The following is a 15,932-nucleotide window of genomic DNA, read 5'->3' on the forward strand; positions in this document are numbered from 1 at the left end:
CCCGTCGCTTCTCTTCCGGTGTCTCAAGAATCGGTCGTCGTGTTGTCGGTTGTTCTTCCGCGAATTTACAACCTTTGGATCGCTCTCAAACGTATTGGGTGAACGAACTATTTATACTATCGTCTATGAACGGACAGTTCGTCTCTGACGGCAGAGAAAATATAGGAGAATTTTAGGATCGTTGTTGATTCCTCCGTCGCAATGCGGTGGTCACGTAAGTTGTCCTTGACTGTTCTCTCTCCGTCTTTCTGGCAACTTGCTTCGGTGAATCCCTTCCACCCATACCTGATTGGTCATCCTTCCTCTCGTTCCCCGTCAACGAGCATTATTTATAGCGGCATATAAGTGCATATGCAATCGCCACGGTGTGACCGATCCAGTGCACCCAAGACCAAACGTGTCGACTGATTTGATGGATCGCTTCGGATGCATCACGCTTTTGGACCGGCTGCCGAAGTTCATAGGCGTCCAAGCGACTGGCTGAGTTCTGAGAATTCTTCGTATAAAATGAAGAAAGTGGTAACGTGGATCATTATCGGAAATTTTTTGAGAATGGTTTAAAACGTGGAATTTTAAACGTGGATGGTTACTCATGAGAATATTTTTATTTCAAGAAACGTAATACACGATACGAATTTACGATGTAGTTTCTTACATTTGAATATTCTATGGAATAAGGAACGTATATGTGAATCGTAATTTCAAAGAAACAATTTATCTCTGCAGTTTATGTAGTATAATTGGAGGTTCATCGTGACGTAAGATATATCGACTATATAAATATCACTCGTAATGAATCTAATTTACTTTCAAAAATTGCCAGTATAAAATATGCAAAATAATTTCTTAAGACTCGTGACGCTCAGCTTGTTAATTATTCGAATCTTATTGATTTTCGATAGGAGTTTTAATTTTGCTATTTCAATTGTTAATTTCAGAATAGGAGATCTCGCGCGAAGCTTCCAAAGTGGAATTGTAACTTCATTACTCTTTTGTCTTGGTATCTTAACTGTGGTATCCTATCTTCAAACGGTTCGATTGTATAACACGTAGCATGGTTTATACTTTTCTGTACTTTAGATTCTCTATTGGTATTCGCGTTACAAACTTTCTTGAACATCGAACGAGGAATCCCAAGGCGATTTCTATCGATTACCTATCCTATTTACATTGACGCACTTTCTTAATTGATTTTCTTCCACACTTCTTATTAGCTATCCATTGAAAGTCAGATTACTCAAACGAGCTAAAATATCTATATTGCTGCACTTGCACGGTACTCTTCGGCGACACACAGCGAATTTACAATGGCCAATTACCTCCACTGTTAACCGGTCCCGATCGTGACGTATTCGAGGCGTGTTCGAGCGTCAAACTTTTCGAACGTTCTCTCGGCATCCCCTCGGTGAGTTTTTCGGGGGACGTGTGTCCACTCCTGAACGGGCATGTGTTTTTTTTTCTCCTAAGAAAACGACATCCAACGGCGTTAGCTCGTCGCTTATTAGGTTTCAAGGAACGATTAACCCTGAAAAATTGCGAGCTTTCATGGGTGAACAATGCCCGGGCTGATTGGTACTCGCTTTAGAATTAGAACCCGAATTTTGCATTGTGCAACCGGACCAACAGCGAAACAGCTGCACCGCCGTTGCTTTCTTCTGGCTTGCATCGAACCGACACTCCTTTTTTTACTTCTTTCTTTCTTTCTTTCTTTTTTCGATTCTTTTTTCTCTTCCTCCTTCCTTGCCTCGCTTCAACTTCCTCCGCATTCGAGTTACGCTTCCGTCGTATCTTAATCGAACGGACGTTAGTACTGTGTCTTTTTTACCTTGTCCGTTTGCGACGTTTGATGGAGATGAGATTGCTCAGGTGCAACTCATCGATGACATTGCGCTTTTGTCTTTTTACATTCGTACTGTTCACGTATCGTATTGCAGAGGAGGAAAATCTTGTTTTCTTTATATTTTGTCCGGATGCAAATTTAATAAAGCGCCATTCGTCATTGGCACGCAGTTTTTTTACGTTGTATCGCTGTACGGTTAATATGTTGTATTTTAAGACAGGAAAGTTCATGGTTTTTATATCTTAATAGGATGTAAGTTGAGTTAGTGATATCAATGACACCCATTAAATTCATAAGAACTATATTCTTGAATATTTAATAAAACAATTGTTTACGAATATTGTTGTAAAATGAAATCTAGATTATAGTTATCTAGAATTACCTTTTTTCGTTAAAATTCCTTCGGATAAAAGAATTTGATTTCAGACGAAAGGAATTAATTTCGTCGATTTTTCTCGCGCGTTTTGCAACCTTTCTAAGGTCCAAAAGACCATACAACATCCCTGACGATCGAACGAGGGAGAAACCAGTTTCGACGAAGAATGTAAACGGAATATCCTCGAGTCCTGTTAACCTTTCCTCGTCCTACTCACCTGTTCGTAAAAACAAGCAAGGATACTTTTGTTCCGCTCTATACCGGTGTCAAAGTACTTCGTTCTATCGGTGTTATTTACAAAAAATGATCTCTTTACTGGGAATTGAGACAACAAATTTTGAAACTTAACTCCTTTACGATATCATAAACCAATTACATATTTTTTTAATTAGCCAAATAATTTCCCATTGCACTTTCGAATTCGAGTATATTAATCTTGTTAATTCTGCTTCTACGTGTAGTACACCAACGACTAAGAAGATTTCGCGCGAATCGTTAAGACGTGCCATAAAGAAGGCTGTCGTGTTATTAAAGTTAACGACCTCCGTTTTATTAAAAGAACCGTTCTTTGAAACAGTATCTCATCGATTCCAGCCAGAGCAATCGTAAACAACTTTTAAAGCGCAAAAAGTCGAAGAAACCGCCCGCGAAGCTAGCGTACACTGCGAGCGGGTGTTGCACAACCGCGATGGACGCACGAAACGCGCCATAAAACTGCGAAGTCGCAGAACGCAACGGGACAAGGCTGAGGCAGCGCGCGCGCTGAGATTCGTTTCCTCGATCCTCCGTGGCGAGCACGTAATAAACTTTAAAGCTGGCAAGACGACTCAAATGCATCCGCGGAGAGTGTGCACGAATCCCGCGATAGCGAGTAGGTGGCTAACCTTGACGACCACTTATGCGATCGACGCTCGCGTTCGCGCGTGCACGCACGCACACACACCGACACACAGTCGAGCACGCACGAGTTGCAGCAGCGGACGCAGACACGCGACGCTACTCCTATGAACACGATAGTCAGCCGTATACACACACACACGGCTGATTATCGTGCGTCTACACAGAGTGTCGGTTAGCTGGCATATGGGCCAAACGGTTTCGAAAAGAGCGAAAAGGAGAAAAGATAGAAAGAAACAGAAAAGGGGAAGCATCGGAGAACTTCCTCAAAGAGCGAGTTTGATTGCTGCGAGGACAACGAAACGGGTGTGTCTAGTATGTTGAGGTGAATCAAGGAGGTATCGAAGCAGGTGCGGCAGATCGTTCGTGGACACGTTCCGTTCCACGAAAGGCCGCTGCAAGGATAGTTCTTTCCGTGCATTACGCTGTTGACAAAGAAAGCGGAGGCTGCCAGGATGAACAAGTTCAGAGTTAAAAGCGAGACGATTAACCTCTTGTCGTGTAATATCGCGCTATGTCGATGACGTGATTTTCGTTCCAAACGCAAATTCCGTATCCCGAAGAAAATTTATCCGCGATCCTTTAACAAGGATCAGCGATACGGATTGCGCATGAAAAATATGTTACAGCAGCGAATAAGTAAAAATAATCGGAACGATGTCTATCGATAGACGAACGTCGATGTTTAGCGTGAAACTGGTACTGGATCGTTTGTATCGTCGGTCACGTATCTGCACGAGTGGTCTGCGCGTCGCTATTGGCATGTCGCGAACGAGCTTTATCGACTCGCGATACAGAAAAGGGAAACGATCGTTCGCGACAGTCGGCTTTATCTTCGTCAGCGATCTGGCCGCGTTGTTGATTTATACCTGGTATCGAGCGTGTCTGCGTCGCTGGAGAACCGGCTGATCGTTAATTATAATCGTTTCGGCGCGATTCTTCGGTATTTCGTACGTTCCGATTCGCGCTCGTTCCGCCGTCGCGCGGCTAAGAATAGCTTCTCGCGGCTCGGCAACTCCTTTCGTCGCGGCGCGTTTTAAACACGCCTTTACGAAAACACGCGTATCTGATGCAGCATCTCGGTCGGGCATTCGTTACGAGCGTAGCGTAAATCTTCGTTAAAGGTACCTAGCTGCGGCTTATTTCCCTTATCAGATTCGTTGTTACATGTTCGGTGCCAGAGGTGTATATTTCGGTCACCTGGTAGAAATCCCCATGCAAGGCTCGCCGTCGCGCACGCTCGACATTGCGAACCGCTCCCTTCCCCTTCGCTTTCGACGATTTCCCTCACTACCGTGCCATTGGACGAGCCAGCTCGCGACGGTAGAGGGGGACGAAGAGGGGAGGTCGATTCTCCCGTTTCGGCCGTGCACTAGAACTTGACTCCTAAGCTCGACAGTGACGGCGCAAGCTCTATCTGCGTTTCTCTGTCCCTCTTCATTTCCTTTCTGCTCTTATTCGCATACGTCGTTTCTTCCTATCTCCCTCGTTCTAATATCTCCTCCTCCTTTCCCCTACCACGCTCGCATCGCACCAAACTCGCTCGAAGACCTCGAGCGGTAAGGTTACATTTCTATCGTCAAGTATTACACGTTTTTATCGATTATGGATAGCCGTATATCGTCGCACTGGCTATGTTTTCCTCGCATTCGCGTTACGTAGATCGAACCGATAGAATGGGAAGTTCGGATTTCGCTTTCACACGCGGTTTTTATTTTACGAGCCGACGAATCGGGCTGTGACCTACTTCGCGCGATCGTCCATAGGCTAATCGAGATTGTTCCACGAAGAAAAAATTTCAACGATACAATTACGATTACTCGTTGAAATATATGGAAAGCGTAGGTGTTCGATCGATGATCGAAAATCGCTTGTCGTCCCGTGCTCGACATTTTCCTACGAAGAAAAGTGCAAGTAGAGACGGAACGTTACTTGTCAGACGGGGCTCGCTTGCACTCCTTCCTTCTTCAGCGTTCTCCCCTTCCCGCCCCTCTACGCGGTCCGCTGCCACCTTTTCGTCCTCCATCGCCTTCTCCTCGTCCTTCACCTCCTCTCGATCCTCTATTGTCCCTCTCTTGCTTCTCCCGTGGCTCTCCCTCCTCCTGCACCCTTCCTCCGTCCTCCCTGCCCCCACCCCGCCGCCCTACCGGCTGCACGCTCACATGCAACGAGCGAGACCGGCCGGCTGGCACTCAGTTGCCTTTAGCGCCGTGCATCTCCGAGTCAGTTAGTCAGTCAGTCAGTCAGTCATTGAGTCAGTTAGTCGGTGAGTCGGGTCGACGATACACGCGCGACGGAGGTGTCGTCTCTGCTCTGAACTACTTACACTCTCTTTTCGCCCGTAACGTTCTTCCCCTCCCCTTCTCCCTTTCTCCCTTTCTCGTTGTGTTCTTTGTCGTTCTATCTTGCGAAATTTATTCGCGTCGCGGGTCATTCGGTCGTGTCGTGTGTTGCTGGCCGCGTGCTTCTCTATTCGCGGCACGTGTGTAACGCTCTGGACGCGGTGGAATATGTGCGCTCGTAGCCCTCGTCGCGTGCGCTGCCTACGTCTCGTCAAACCGAGCCAACTTGCTCGTTTCTAGGAAGTTGGAAACGTGTATCGCGACACGTGCGTAAGTACCATATCGAACGAACAAACAAATCGAATTGCAGTGCGTTAGGAAATTTCCACGTCAACTGTACGATGTGCAATAACTGTGCTCGTATGTCCCGTCGAGGATCGGTCATAGGGAATGCGTAGTACGTAGTCGCGTTTGTGAAGCGCGCTCGTATTTTCGTCGTTGTTTCTCCGACAGAGCGGTGCAACAGTGATCTGTGAACGGTATTCCGTTCACGCGCGCTACAGCGAAAGGATTGCTTTTGGAATCCCGAATGTTGGAAGGATCATCGTTGTGTCCTCCTTTGCCCAGTGGGAAAGATTCGACTGTGCGTCTTATATGCAAACGAGTGCAACAGTGAAGTTCAATGTCAGAAATTCGCATGCTTGTTTTCTCCTTTTTTCTTCTCGGTACGCGTTGAATATTAACACCACTATACCACGCTCCTATATCTCGCTACATTTTCCTAAAGTTCATACAGGTCAATTATCAAACGACTCTTAGTAAAAAGAGAACTTCTTTCGCGTATGACGATAATAAGAAGAATAACGATATAACGCGCGATATTTAAAACCAGACGTTCCAAATTTTTTACCTTTGGGATAGATGCAAAATCTTTGTCCGTGGTTTCGTATTCGAAGATTTTTGTCAAAGTACCAGTGTTGTTCGAGAAGCGATCGAACGCAAAGTGTTTATCGGTGTTCCGTCGTAGCACGAGCATGTTTGTCGACATACGTAGATAAGCGTCTCCGATCCTTCGTTGCGTTTATGGTGCATAAAAAGTGCACGGTGCTTCTAACGCGCAATTGCGACCCGTTGTGTTCTGCCTCTTGCGGTAACAATGCAACTCGACCTTCGTGGATTAGTAAAAAGGGAATGTCGTACCTGTTGTGCTTCTTCTTCGCGTACAGTTGCAGCTTCAAAACGTCGCGTCGATGAAACATCTTGGAAGCGAGGCTTCGAACGTGTACAGTTCCAGTTAATGCCCGATCAAATAAACTTCCGCTTGAATGCATTTATCCGAACTCGTATTATACAAAGGAAAAGTTATACAAAATTAGATAAACGAAGTTTTAGTTTATAATATTGTTCGTCTGCCTTTCCCTAGGATCGTACAGAGGTGTGCAAAGTTTCTGGTCGGACAGATCTTCCGCTTCGTATTGCAAAATATTTAAAAGAATGTTAACTAATACACCGTGTCTCGTAACCGTGAAACCTTTTTAAAATGTTCAACTCGTATACAGGTACGAGATCGAACACGATAAAATCGGACGAGAGTAATATAATAATAAAGTAATCTTTGGTTTTCTAACGACGAAGTTTAGGTTTAAGATGATACGACTTTGCGGTAGAATAACGAGGTAATTAGAATGGGAGAATGATTTGAATATCGAAAACGAAGCGCAGGCTGTGTTCCGTGCAACGTGACGAATGTTTTGCATTTTCTTTTCGGTGCCAAAGACCGAGAACGCGAGACGCTAAAACTGTCGCAGGATGCCACAAACATTATCGATCGTGCAAAGCATATTGTCACAGTGTGTCGTAATCAAACGTGACTTTTGCTGCAACGACTTTTGCGGTAGCGTGGGTACGATCATTATGCCCGTCGAAGCGCACGTGCCAAGCGAGCAATCTTTGGCCTCGATCGCTCGAAATTCGACGAGTTTCACGAGCGTTTTAAACGCATTGTAATAAGTTCACGGTACGACATACGAGCCGCTTGGAAGGCACTCCGACGTTGTCTTTTCTAAACATTACCTTTGAAAATTTGCTTTGTAATTTATAACTATTTATATCATTTTCTTGCGCCGAGTAAACTTACGATCATGAGCCGTATTTCTCGAAAAGTTAAATGGTAATAATCAATAGCAGTTGTAGGAGATTTAAATACCTACAAATATCTAATTTAATACTTGTAATATGTAGAGGCTGACACAAATATCCGTTTGAATTCTATTTTGTTCGTCGTGTTTAGAAATTCATATCGAACCGATGATCAATAGTTGCTTTTAGAGTGTGAAAATGTACGAAAACACGAGACATCCAAGCAGATTGCTATTTGGATTTCAGTTATATTAATAAAAATATGAAATTGTACGAACATTCGCATTTTGTTAATAACGAATAATTACCTTAGATTTAAAGATGGAGTTGGATCAGTTTGACTTCCGAGAGACTCGTGTTATTCCGTTTGTTTCTCCTACGATATACACACGCATACTGTAGTTGTTGGTCGAACTAGTTGTCTCATACTTTCGGCTACTTTCTTCTTCCGTGAAAAATACTGCCGTATGTATTCGACGACGCGGATAGATTTGCGCAAGGCATAATGAATTCTTCTCGCTTGAAACGTTCTACCGTGAAGAAAACAAACATATTTTTCAAGAAAGCGTACGCCATGCAAATTTGAGAATTTTAATATCTTCGTGTAATTTAACTTTCCATAAATTTTTAAATTATTTTTTAACATCCGCGTCTTTAATTGCAAAAGTTATAGCGGTAGAGGATTATTTCAACGTCATTCGTCTATTCGATTTATTTCTAATATTTGTAATTTTAATCGCCACGCTGTAATATAATGTTTCGCGATAGAAAATAATTTTATCGTCGTTCATCCGTTTTATTTATTCCAACGATTTTTAAACTGTTGCTACTTCAGTTGCAAAAATTGTGACAATTCGCGATACAAGATTATTTTGGATAAAATTACGAAATCCATGTCTTATCAACGAATTATTTTCATATACGTGAGTATCGGCGCAGATAGGAGGCTGATTATGAAACGAAGCTTCGACGAATTTATTATGTTTGCGTATTTTTCCACGGGTGCATTGGCTGGTGTATTCGTGAATCATCGTACCCTAACTACGAAAGTACGCAGTTTCAGCGTACTCTTCTCCCTCTCTTCAATTTTCTACGCAGTATTAAGGTCCCGGCTGATCTTTGCTGCGACTGCAACATTGCAGCGGTCAACTTTTTGTTGTCGTTCAAATACGTTGCACACACCAAGTTCCTGTTTCGTCGTTTCTTCGGTTTGTAAACAAGTTTGCGTGCACCCTTCTGTTTGGTTCTCTGCATAGTTACTCGAGGTTGCTCGATGACATACGTATCGATCTTCCTATCTTCTACTTTGTTACCCTGACAAAGTCGAACATTTTATATATTTCTTTCCTTCGTTCGAGTTTCTTTATACTTGGAACTTTCCACTTTGCTAATTTTAACAGCTTTTTACATGGATTTATTTTCTTTTAATCCTTTCGTAAAAATTAATCGATCGGACGATTGAAATCGTCGATAAAATGAATTCAAAGATAATTTTATTCAACGTCTAGAGATACTTAGAGCGTGACAAACGGCGAGAGAAACGTTTGATAAGTATGTAAGTGACGCTATTTCACAGGTCGCTAAATGATTCGCCAAATTCAGTCTACGTCGTGTCTAGTGGCTCGAGGCCATCCGAAGAATAGCTTACGCGTCCAACATGTGAGAAATGGATAACGGGTGAAGCGTGTGTTATCGATTAACTTTCACGCTGCAAATGACAATAACATATCGAGTTCGGTCGTTCTGGAATAAATAAATCATGTATGTTCGGGTCTCCTTTGTTTCTGTGCTACTCGTCTTTATTTTAGAAGACAGATCGATGGCATTGTACTCGAGCTGCCAATACCGCTTCAAAAATCCGTGAAAGCTAGTTCGAAACGTCGAAAACACGTTCTGCACCGTTGTTTCCCAACCCCTTTTTCAATTTTTTTTTTTTACCATTTTATCAGTCTTTATCAAGAATCGTTACAGAGAATCGATCGGTAGAAAATTGTGCGCCAAGATCGCGATGAAAAATCGATCGCTAATAAAAGTACATCGCAAAAGGTCGGATCTCGCGTCGAAATCTTCGTCGTAAAAACTCAAGTAGCTTCAACCACCTGCATTCGTGTCAGACTCTGCCGTCTGATTCTACTTGCGGAGCACCGGGTACATATCGATTCGTCTTTCTTAGTAGACAGGGCTTGACGTAGCCTCTTCGTCTGTAACCTTGAACTTCAACCTCGACTCCGGGAGCCGCCATTAGAAATACGTCCTCCCTTTCATTCATCGTCGAGATTGATCGTCGCGAAAAAAAATTGATCGATCGAAAAAGAAAAATTAGGAAACCGAAGAACCAGCAGACGATATTCGTCTTTACCTTAGTTAACGAAGGCAATTCCGTTTCCCTGTTGGGCAGGTTTTACATAACAGTGGTCGTAGACTCGCGGCATGTTTGGACGAGCATTATCGTTCAGCGACGTTAGGAAGCAGAGTCGCCAGGCGGATACACGCGACGCTAAGAGAATAGAAGATGCACCGCTGCGATGCACGTGGACATACGTTGCATTTTGCATAATTGGCTGCGTTACGTAAGCATTGTTTCTCCACCGGCGGCGATTGTCGCCGTTGCACAGCCAAGGCAATCGCATTTTGCTGCCTACATGCTGTGGTCAAGGTCATCGTTTGTAACACCGACTGCAGGAATTCCATTTACACCGGCACTCTATTCATCCGAACGAGATTTTACTCGGTTCCGGATCGAACGAATTTTCGCCGATTCCAATTATTTCTATCGATGTGAATTTCTTTGATTCGAATGAGAAAATCGAAGGGTCTACAGCGACAAACGTTTGAGATACTCTGCGAATAAATTCGGTACGATTTATCGCAAAAGTACGTACGTTGGAACTCATAAATATTGATCGAACGCGAGAATTCAATTGTTTTTCTAATTACAATTGTAGTTAGCGTTAAATGATAAACAGTTGGTCTGAGAAATGATACAGATATCTTGCGCGAATTTTTGTCGAGGACGACCAGGGACTCTCGCTTTTCTTCGTCGGTTCTCGAACGCGTAAAAAGCGTGAAATATCGCCGTCCGTGACAGTCGGTCGCGGGACTCTTTTGATCTCGCCGATGACGCATTCCAACTTTTCATTTTCGTTCGCTTTCGCTCTCTCGTCCTCCCCGAATCTCGCTGGTTTATTCTCGGTTTACGTACGTATTTTAATCCTCTACGACTTTGAACGTGTTTCCGAAGAATCGATGATCTTCGAGTTTCTTCTGCTTTCAATTTCTATTCGCTGTTCTCTGAATCGAATTATCTTAGCAAGTTCAATTACTCCGAGTCAACTATGACGATTAATATCGGATTATTCTAATAACGTTTGCATATCGTTAACGATATACGCTACAACTCACTTTATGAAACAATACTTTTTAACATTAAAAAAAAAAAAAAAATTATCTATGCGACGACGTAACGGAACGTATTTCTTCGGAACTCCCCGTATCTCGCACGTAATATAGCAATATCTAATTGAACGTATGATTCATAACCGGAAGTTATCACTGTGTTCGAAGTTCCTTTACTCTCAAGTTCATGACTTTGAGAAATATTTCCTATGCATACTATAATCGCAATGTTTTTATTCTTCGGCGAGTGCTCTTCTTTTATTACGTACTAAAGGCTGTTTCTCAAGGGGATGGTTGTCATTTTTGCCAAGTCGAACTTCCGCTCACGCTACGCCAGCGAAACTCGTATCGTAGAGCTCGGTTCCAGCAGAAACTCTATCTAGCTTGGATTAACGTCCCGCTCTATTTACCGCACCGCGATACGTTTATCTTAGGTTTCTTTTTTTTCTACATTTTTGAATAATAAGCTCGATCAGAAAGAAAAGAACACAACGAGAGAATCGGAAAGGATCGTTTCGCAATTTGATATCACGATAAAAATTGTCGTGACTAATTATTAATTATAAAACCATAGCGTACGCAGATACAATTTACGTTCTTGTTTTATCGCGGTTTATTGAATCATTTTTCAGCTGTCCCAGTTAATCAAGCGACCGAAGCCTAGGTGCTTCTTGTGAATTTACGATAACTTAATCGTAGAATTGTTTGGTTATATGATTCGAAGTAACTGTGCTATGGATAGGATCGGTTCTTGGTTTGGATGAAAATTTGAGTTAAATTGTTGAAATTTGCTTCGCGTCCGTTGTCATTAATCCTACTGCTCTCTTACGGTAGTTTTCGGGCCACTTGCGTTTCTCTAACGTTGAAAACTGTCTTCAGTTTGACGAATATATGGAGGAATTCTTGTTTCAAGTTTATGATAAACAGGTTTTTTTTCGAAAAATTCCAGGGTCGTACCGATTTTTTGTAAAATTCCTTCGTATACTTTTTCATAAAGAAACCACGATATAAAATATTGGCATCGAGTAGACTTCGACAGGAGTAATACAGAAATTCTATATTTCATACAATATATGTATGTAGAAACTTCCGCGCAAATTGGTCAATTACTTCTTGACATATCATGATATCCAATTTCGAAAAGCTATTTAAAGTTCAGCGTGTAACACCCATACCGTACTTCAAACTTCCAATCGAATTTCGCTATTCTATTTTACACGTGTGCTCTACGTAGTTCGTACTTTTTAAAAACGCGAAGATATTTCCTTTTTTATGCCCGGTGATTAAAAAGAACACAAAAACCGACAATAAAATTTTTTCTCTGGAACGATACCTTTATTGAAAATATCGAACAATTTTCCTTTTCAAAATTTAAATTTACCGAATGCCTCTTGATTGAAAATAAAAAAAGAAAAACAAATAAGGAAAAAAGAAGATATTGAAGCAATAATTAACAAGTACGATAAATCTTTGTATCGTGAACCAAATTGTGAATCGAATCGCGACGTTAAAAACCAGTTCGTTCGTTCAATAAATCCATTCTTGTTCCTAATCGTAGAACGATCGAGAGTTGACCGGTTGAGCGCAAAACAGCCAAAGAGAAGTGCATTGAACGAAACCAAATCGATACCAAAAGAGGCGGGGAAGTTAGCTCGATCTAGGGGAAGACGGAGGAGGGGGTGGTGGCGGCTAGTCGTTTTTTCGTTTTTCGAGATGAAGCGACCAGGGTATCGCGCGAGTTTCGCTTGAGAGTAGGATCCCTCGGGTTCAGTGAAGTATCGACGAAAAAAGAAAGAAGATAAAAGTGACGAGTGAAAACAGGAAGATCAAGACGGCCAAGATGATGAAGAAGGAGAAACCGATGATGTCGGTGACCGCCATCATCCAGGGGACCCAGGCCCGGCATTGGTCCCGTGGGAACACTTGTATGTATATTCTGATACCACATATATGTATAACTATTATAATTAATCGTTTAAATCATTTTATACAGGATGTTCCATTTATCAAGAATAACAATCTCCGCTGAAAACGAATAAGAAAGTTCTCGACAAGTAGCTTTTTTTCCAAAGTTGTTAATAACTTTTTTAATCGGAAACTATCGACGGTAATAGAATAATTTCTTGTCGTAGAATATTTCAATTATTTAAGCAAAGTACATAACACGAAATACGCTACTCCTACGATACAGTTGCATATAATTTATTTTACAACATAATCCCATATGTATGGATCATCCTGTACATGCACGTGGAATGCGATATAACGTTTCCAGTTATTTGCGAAAGCGGGAAAGAAAGGTCCTATTCTTTGTGCTGTCAGACACGTAATACCATTTATTGCATTCCCGAGTCATTAGTTTACGCATGTTTCGCAAGAATTATATGACCAGGCTAATAAAATACCGAGTCGCGTTAAACCTTCTTGAAAGATTGCATATGCGCCATTAATTGCTCGCGTATGCAAGACGTATTTGTTTCTCATAAAGTACTCTTTGTACCGTACTGTGTTTCGTTTTATACTTTGTACGCTGGCCTAGATACTTTGGTCTTTTTTAATTAATCTACGATCCATGCGTGTAAGGATTTTCTTTTTTCTTTCTCTTTTCTTTCTTCGATATATTTTTTATATACTGTTTTAGCCGTTTATATTATCGTTGGTTTCGTCATTGGTTCGATCTGTTATTGTACGAAGTCTATTAGATATTCTTTTTTAGTTAGACGAACATAGGTGATTAATTTACCTGTTCCATTTAAGAGCTATAATTTCACTCGGAACGATACACATCGTTTGGCAAATGCACCGCGAATTATAGCCTTGGCGATCACACTTAACGATTAAAATTGATGTCACTGGAACCTCCTCGCGCCATGAATTTCAAGCTCTAATGGTACCTAAACGAAACCGACTGTTGAAATGTGCGAATGGTAATTAGCATACTGCTGGTAGACGGTCAATTAGCACCTGTTTCAAGGCTTGCTCTTATCTGTCCTCGATATTATCCTTGTTATAGTTTCGCAATAACTATATCCGTAATATAGTATATTACGTTTTCTGTTTATTTTAAATTCGAATTTATACTTCTATAATTGTTTAACAGATCGTAGAAGAAATATTCTTGTCAATTTTCACAGGAAATCGGTAAATTTGAATTCTTCTTGGACATTTTGAATTGCTTAGGGAAGGATGTTGTCGTGTTTAGATCGATAGAAATCGAATCAATCCAAATTTTGACATTTCATTCTCGCTATACCTTTTCTCGCTTGAACGCGCGAAAAGCTATAGAATCGGCAAATTTTCATCGCTGAGAGAAACGCGATTTTTATCGCCGAAGCATCGATATCTCGATGCCCGAGTGACTCACGCCGATTCTTCTCGATACCCGCTCGCGGACTGCAGCGTTTAACGCGCGCTCGTCTCCTATTAAGCATAGCATAGGGTGAAGGTCGGCTATTGAAACTTGAATGGCGTGTAGAATTCGCGAGCGAAAACGCATGCGCTCGCGGCGGTCTCGCGAGCACATCGTTATCAGTCGCGGTTTTAAAAGTGGCCTTAAAGCGGTCCGCAGACGCTCGCAGCGAGAAGGTCACGCCAATGCGCCTCGTTATCTACGCCCCTGCCGCAATTTACGAGGCTTTTCGAGCATTATCGCGTGCCCCTATTGCCGGCCAACACGCGGAGTGACGCATTTCAAGCTTTACACGATCTCTTCGTCGTTCTCTTCCTCTTCTTTTTTTTTTCTTCCGTTGGATTCTTCCTTTTCTTTCAAAGTTTTTATACGAAGATGAAATGTGTTGGTAGATCGTAGATGGGAAAATGATACGCTGGCTGTTACGTAGAATAACGTAGATTACAACAGTTAAATTACGAATATCTGCACTGGTAAGCACATATAGTCATTCGTAAATGTATTCGTACGCCTTATCGGTAGTTCGCTGATATTTATGCAAATTCATGCGTAGAGATTAGACTTACGTAGAAATTTGATTTACCTACTACATATTATAACGCGTACTGCACTTTGAATATCCTATATATTTTTGCATATTGCACGTATCGTGCGCGTTTTATACTTTGAAATTTCCCACGAATGCGTAAAAATCCGCTGTCTACGTATCGGAATGACAGTACGAGACAGTACGTTTCTTTTTCAAAGAGATGCGAATAAAAAGTTACGACTATCCGCGTGAGAAAATGAACAAAACCATAAAATCATAAACCAACAAAATCATAAAATTAAGCAAATTTGTTTACACGGAATTACAACAATTTCTAAAAATATAGTCGTGAAATTAACGAAATGAGACGTAGCTCTCGATGCTTGATCTACAGAACCACGGAAACTCTCGATATGTAAGTCAAAGGGTTCTTTTAAAAAAATAACCTCTATCTACGCTTTCATTCCTAATATTTACAAACCTCACCTCGTTCAGTGTTCATAGAAACTGAACTTCACCTCCTCTACGTAATTTCCGCGGCTTTATTTGCTTAGCTTAGACCCCTGGCCCAATCTCCGTTGTACACACGTGTCCACCCCTAGGTTATGCTACGTACACGTGCAACAACGCGCGATAAGAGCACGAGACGATCGGTAGAGCGGTTTGCGCTGGTTCGATTAATCCACGCACCAGCACGAACGCAACCTTGGCACCGATGCGAACCAGCCGTGAAGTGCAACCTCGCGGTTGCACACGTGTGCACCAACGCTACACCTATCGTGTTTGATTAGGTTCGTGCGGCTCGTAACGGTACGTGGGTGGTAGTCGCTTGAGTTTGAGCAATTCTAACCAGACGCGCGCGTTTAATTAACGATTCGAGCGACTGCATCAGGCACCGAAGTAGGTTTAATCCTTTTACACTGGGGACCACGTACGTCGTACAAGAATACGTCGAAAATTACGTTCTTTCGTGGCTGAGATATCGATGCGAGTTATGGTAATGTCTGGAAGGAAAGAAAAGCGAAGAGATAGGAAAAAGAGAGAGAAGAGAAAGAGAAAATAGG

General features: G+C 42.1%; 1 protein-coding gene across 13 annotated transcripts in view; it reads left to right on the top strand.

The window, feature by feature from the left end:
- usp (retinoid X receptor ultraspiracle) overlaps positions 1-15,932 on the top strand; it is a 63,826-nt gene that overhangs the window by 15,190 nt on the left and 32,704 nt on the right. For 4 of the 13 annotated variants that reach the window (XM_069120594.1, XM_069120605.1, XM_069120604.1 and 1 more), the window contains exons 1-2: positions 5,261-5,412; positions 12,489-12,855. The exons of 1 other annotated variant lie outside the window; for it this stretch is intronic. In XM_069120594.1, coding sequence (XP_068976695.1) covers positions 12,771-12,855 — 85 coding nt within the window. In that variant the 5' untranslated portion in view covers positions 5,261-5,412; positions 12,489-12,770. 8 more of the 13 variants (XM_069120598.1, XM_069120595.1, XM_069120599.1 and 5 more) reach the window with 8 other exon arrangements.

The sequence above is a fragment of the Bombus flavifrons genome, chromosome 9 (genome assembly GCF_040668555.2).
Source record: "Bombus flavifrons isolate JBK064 chromosome 9, iyBomFlav1_principal, whole genome shotgun sequence".
Classification (NCBI taxonomy): domain Eukaryota; kingdom Metazoa; phylum Arthropoda; class Insecta; order Hymenoptera; family Apidae; genus Bombus; species Bombus flavifrons.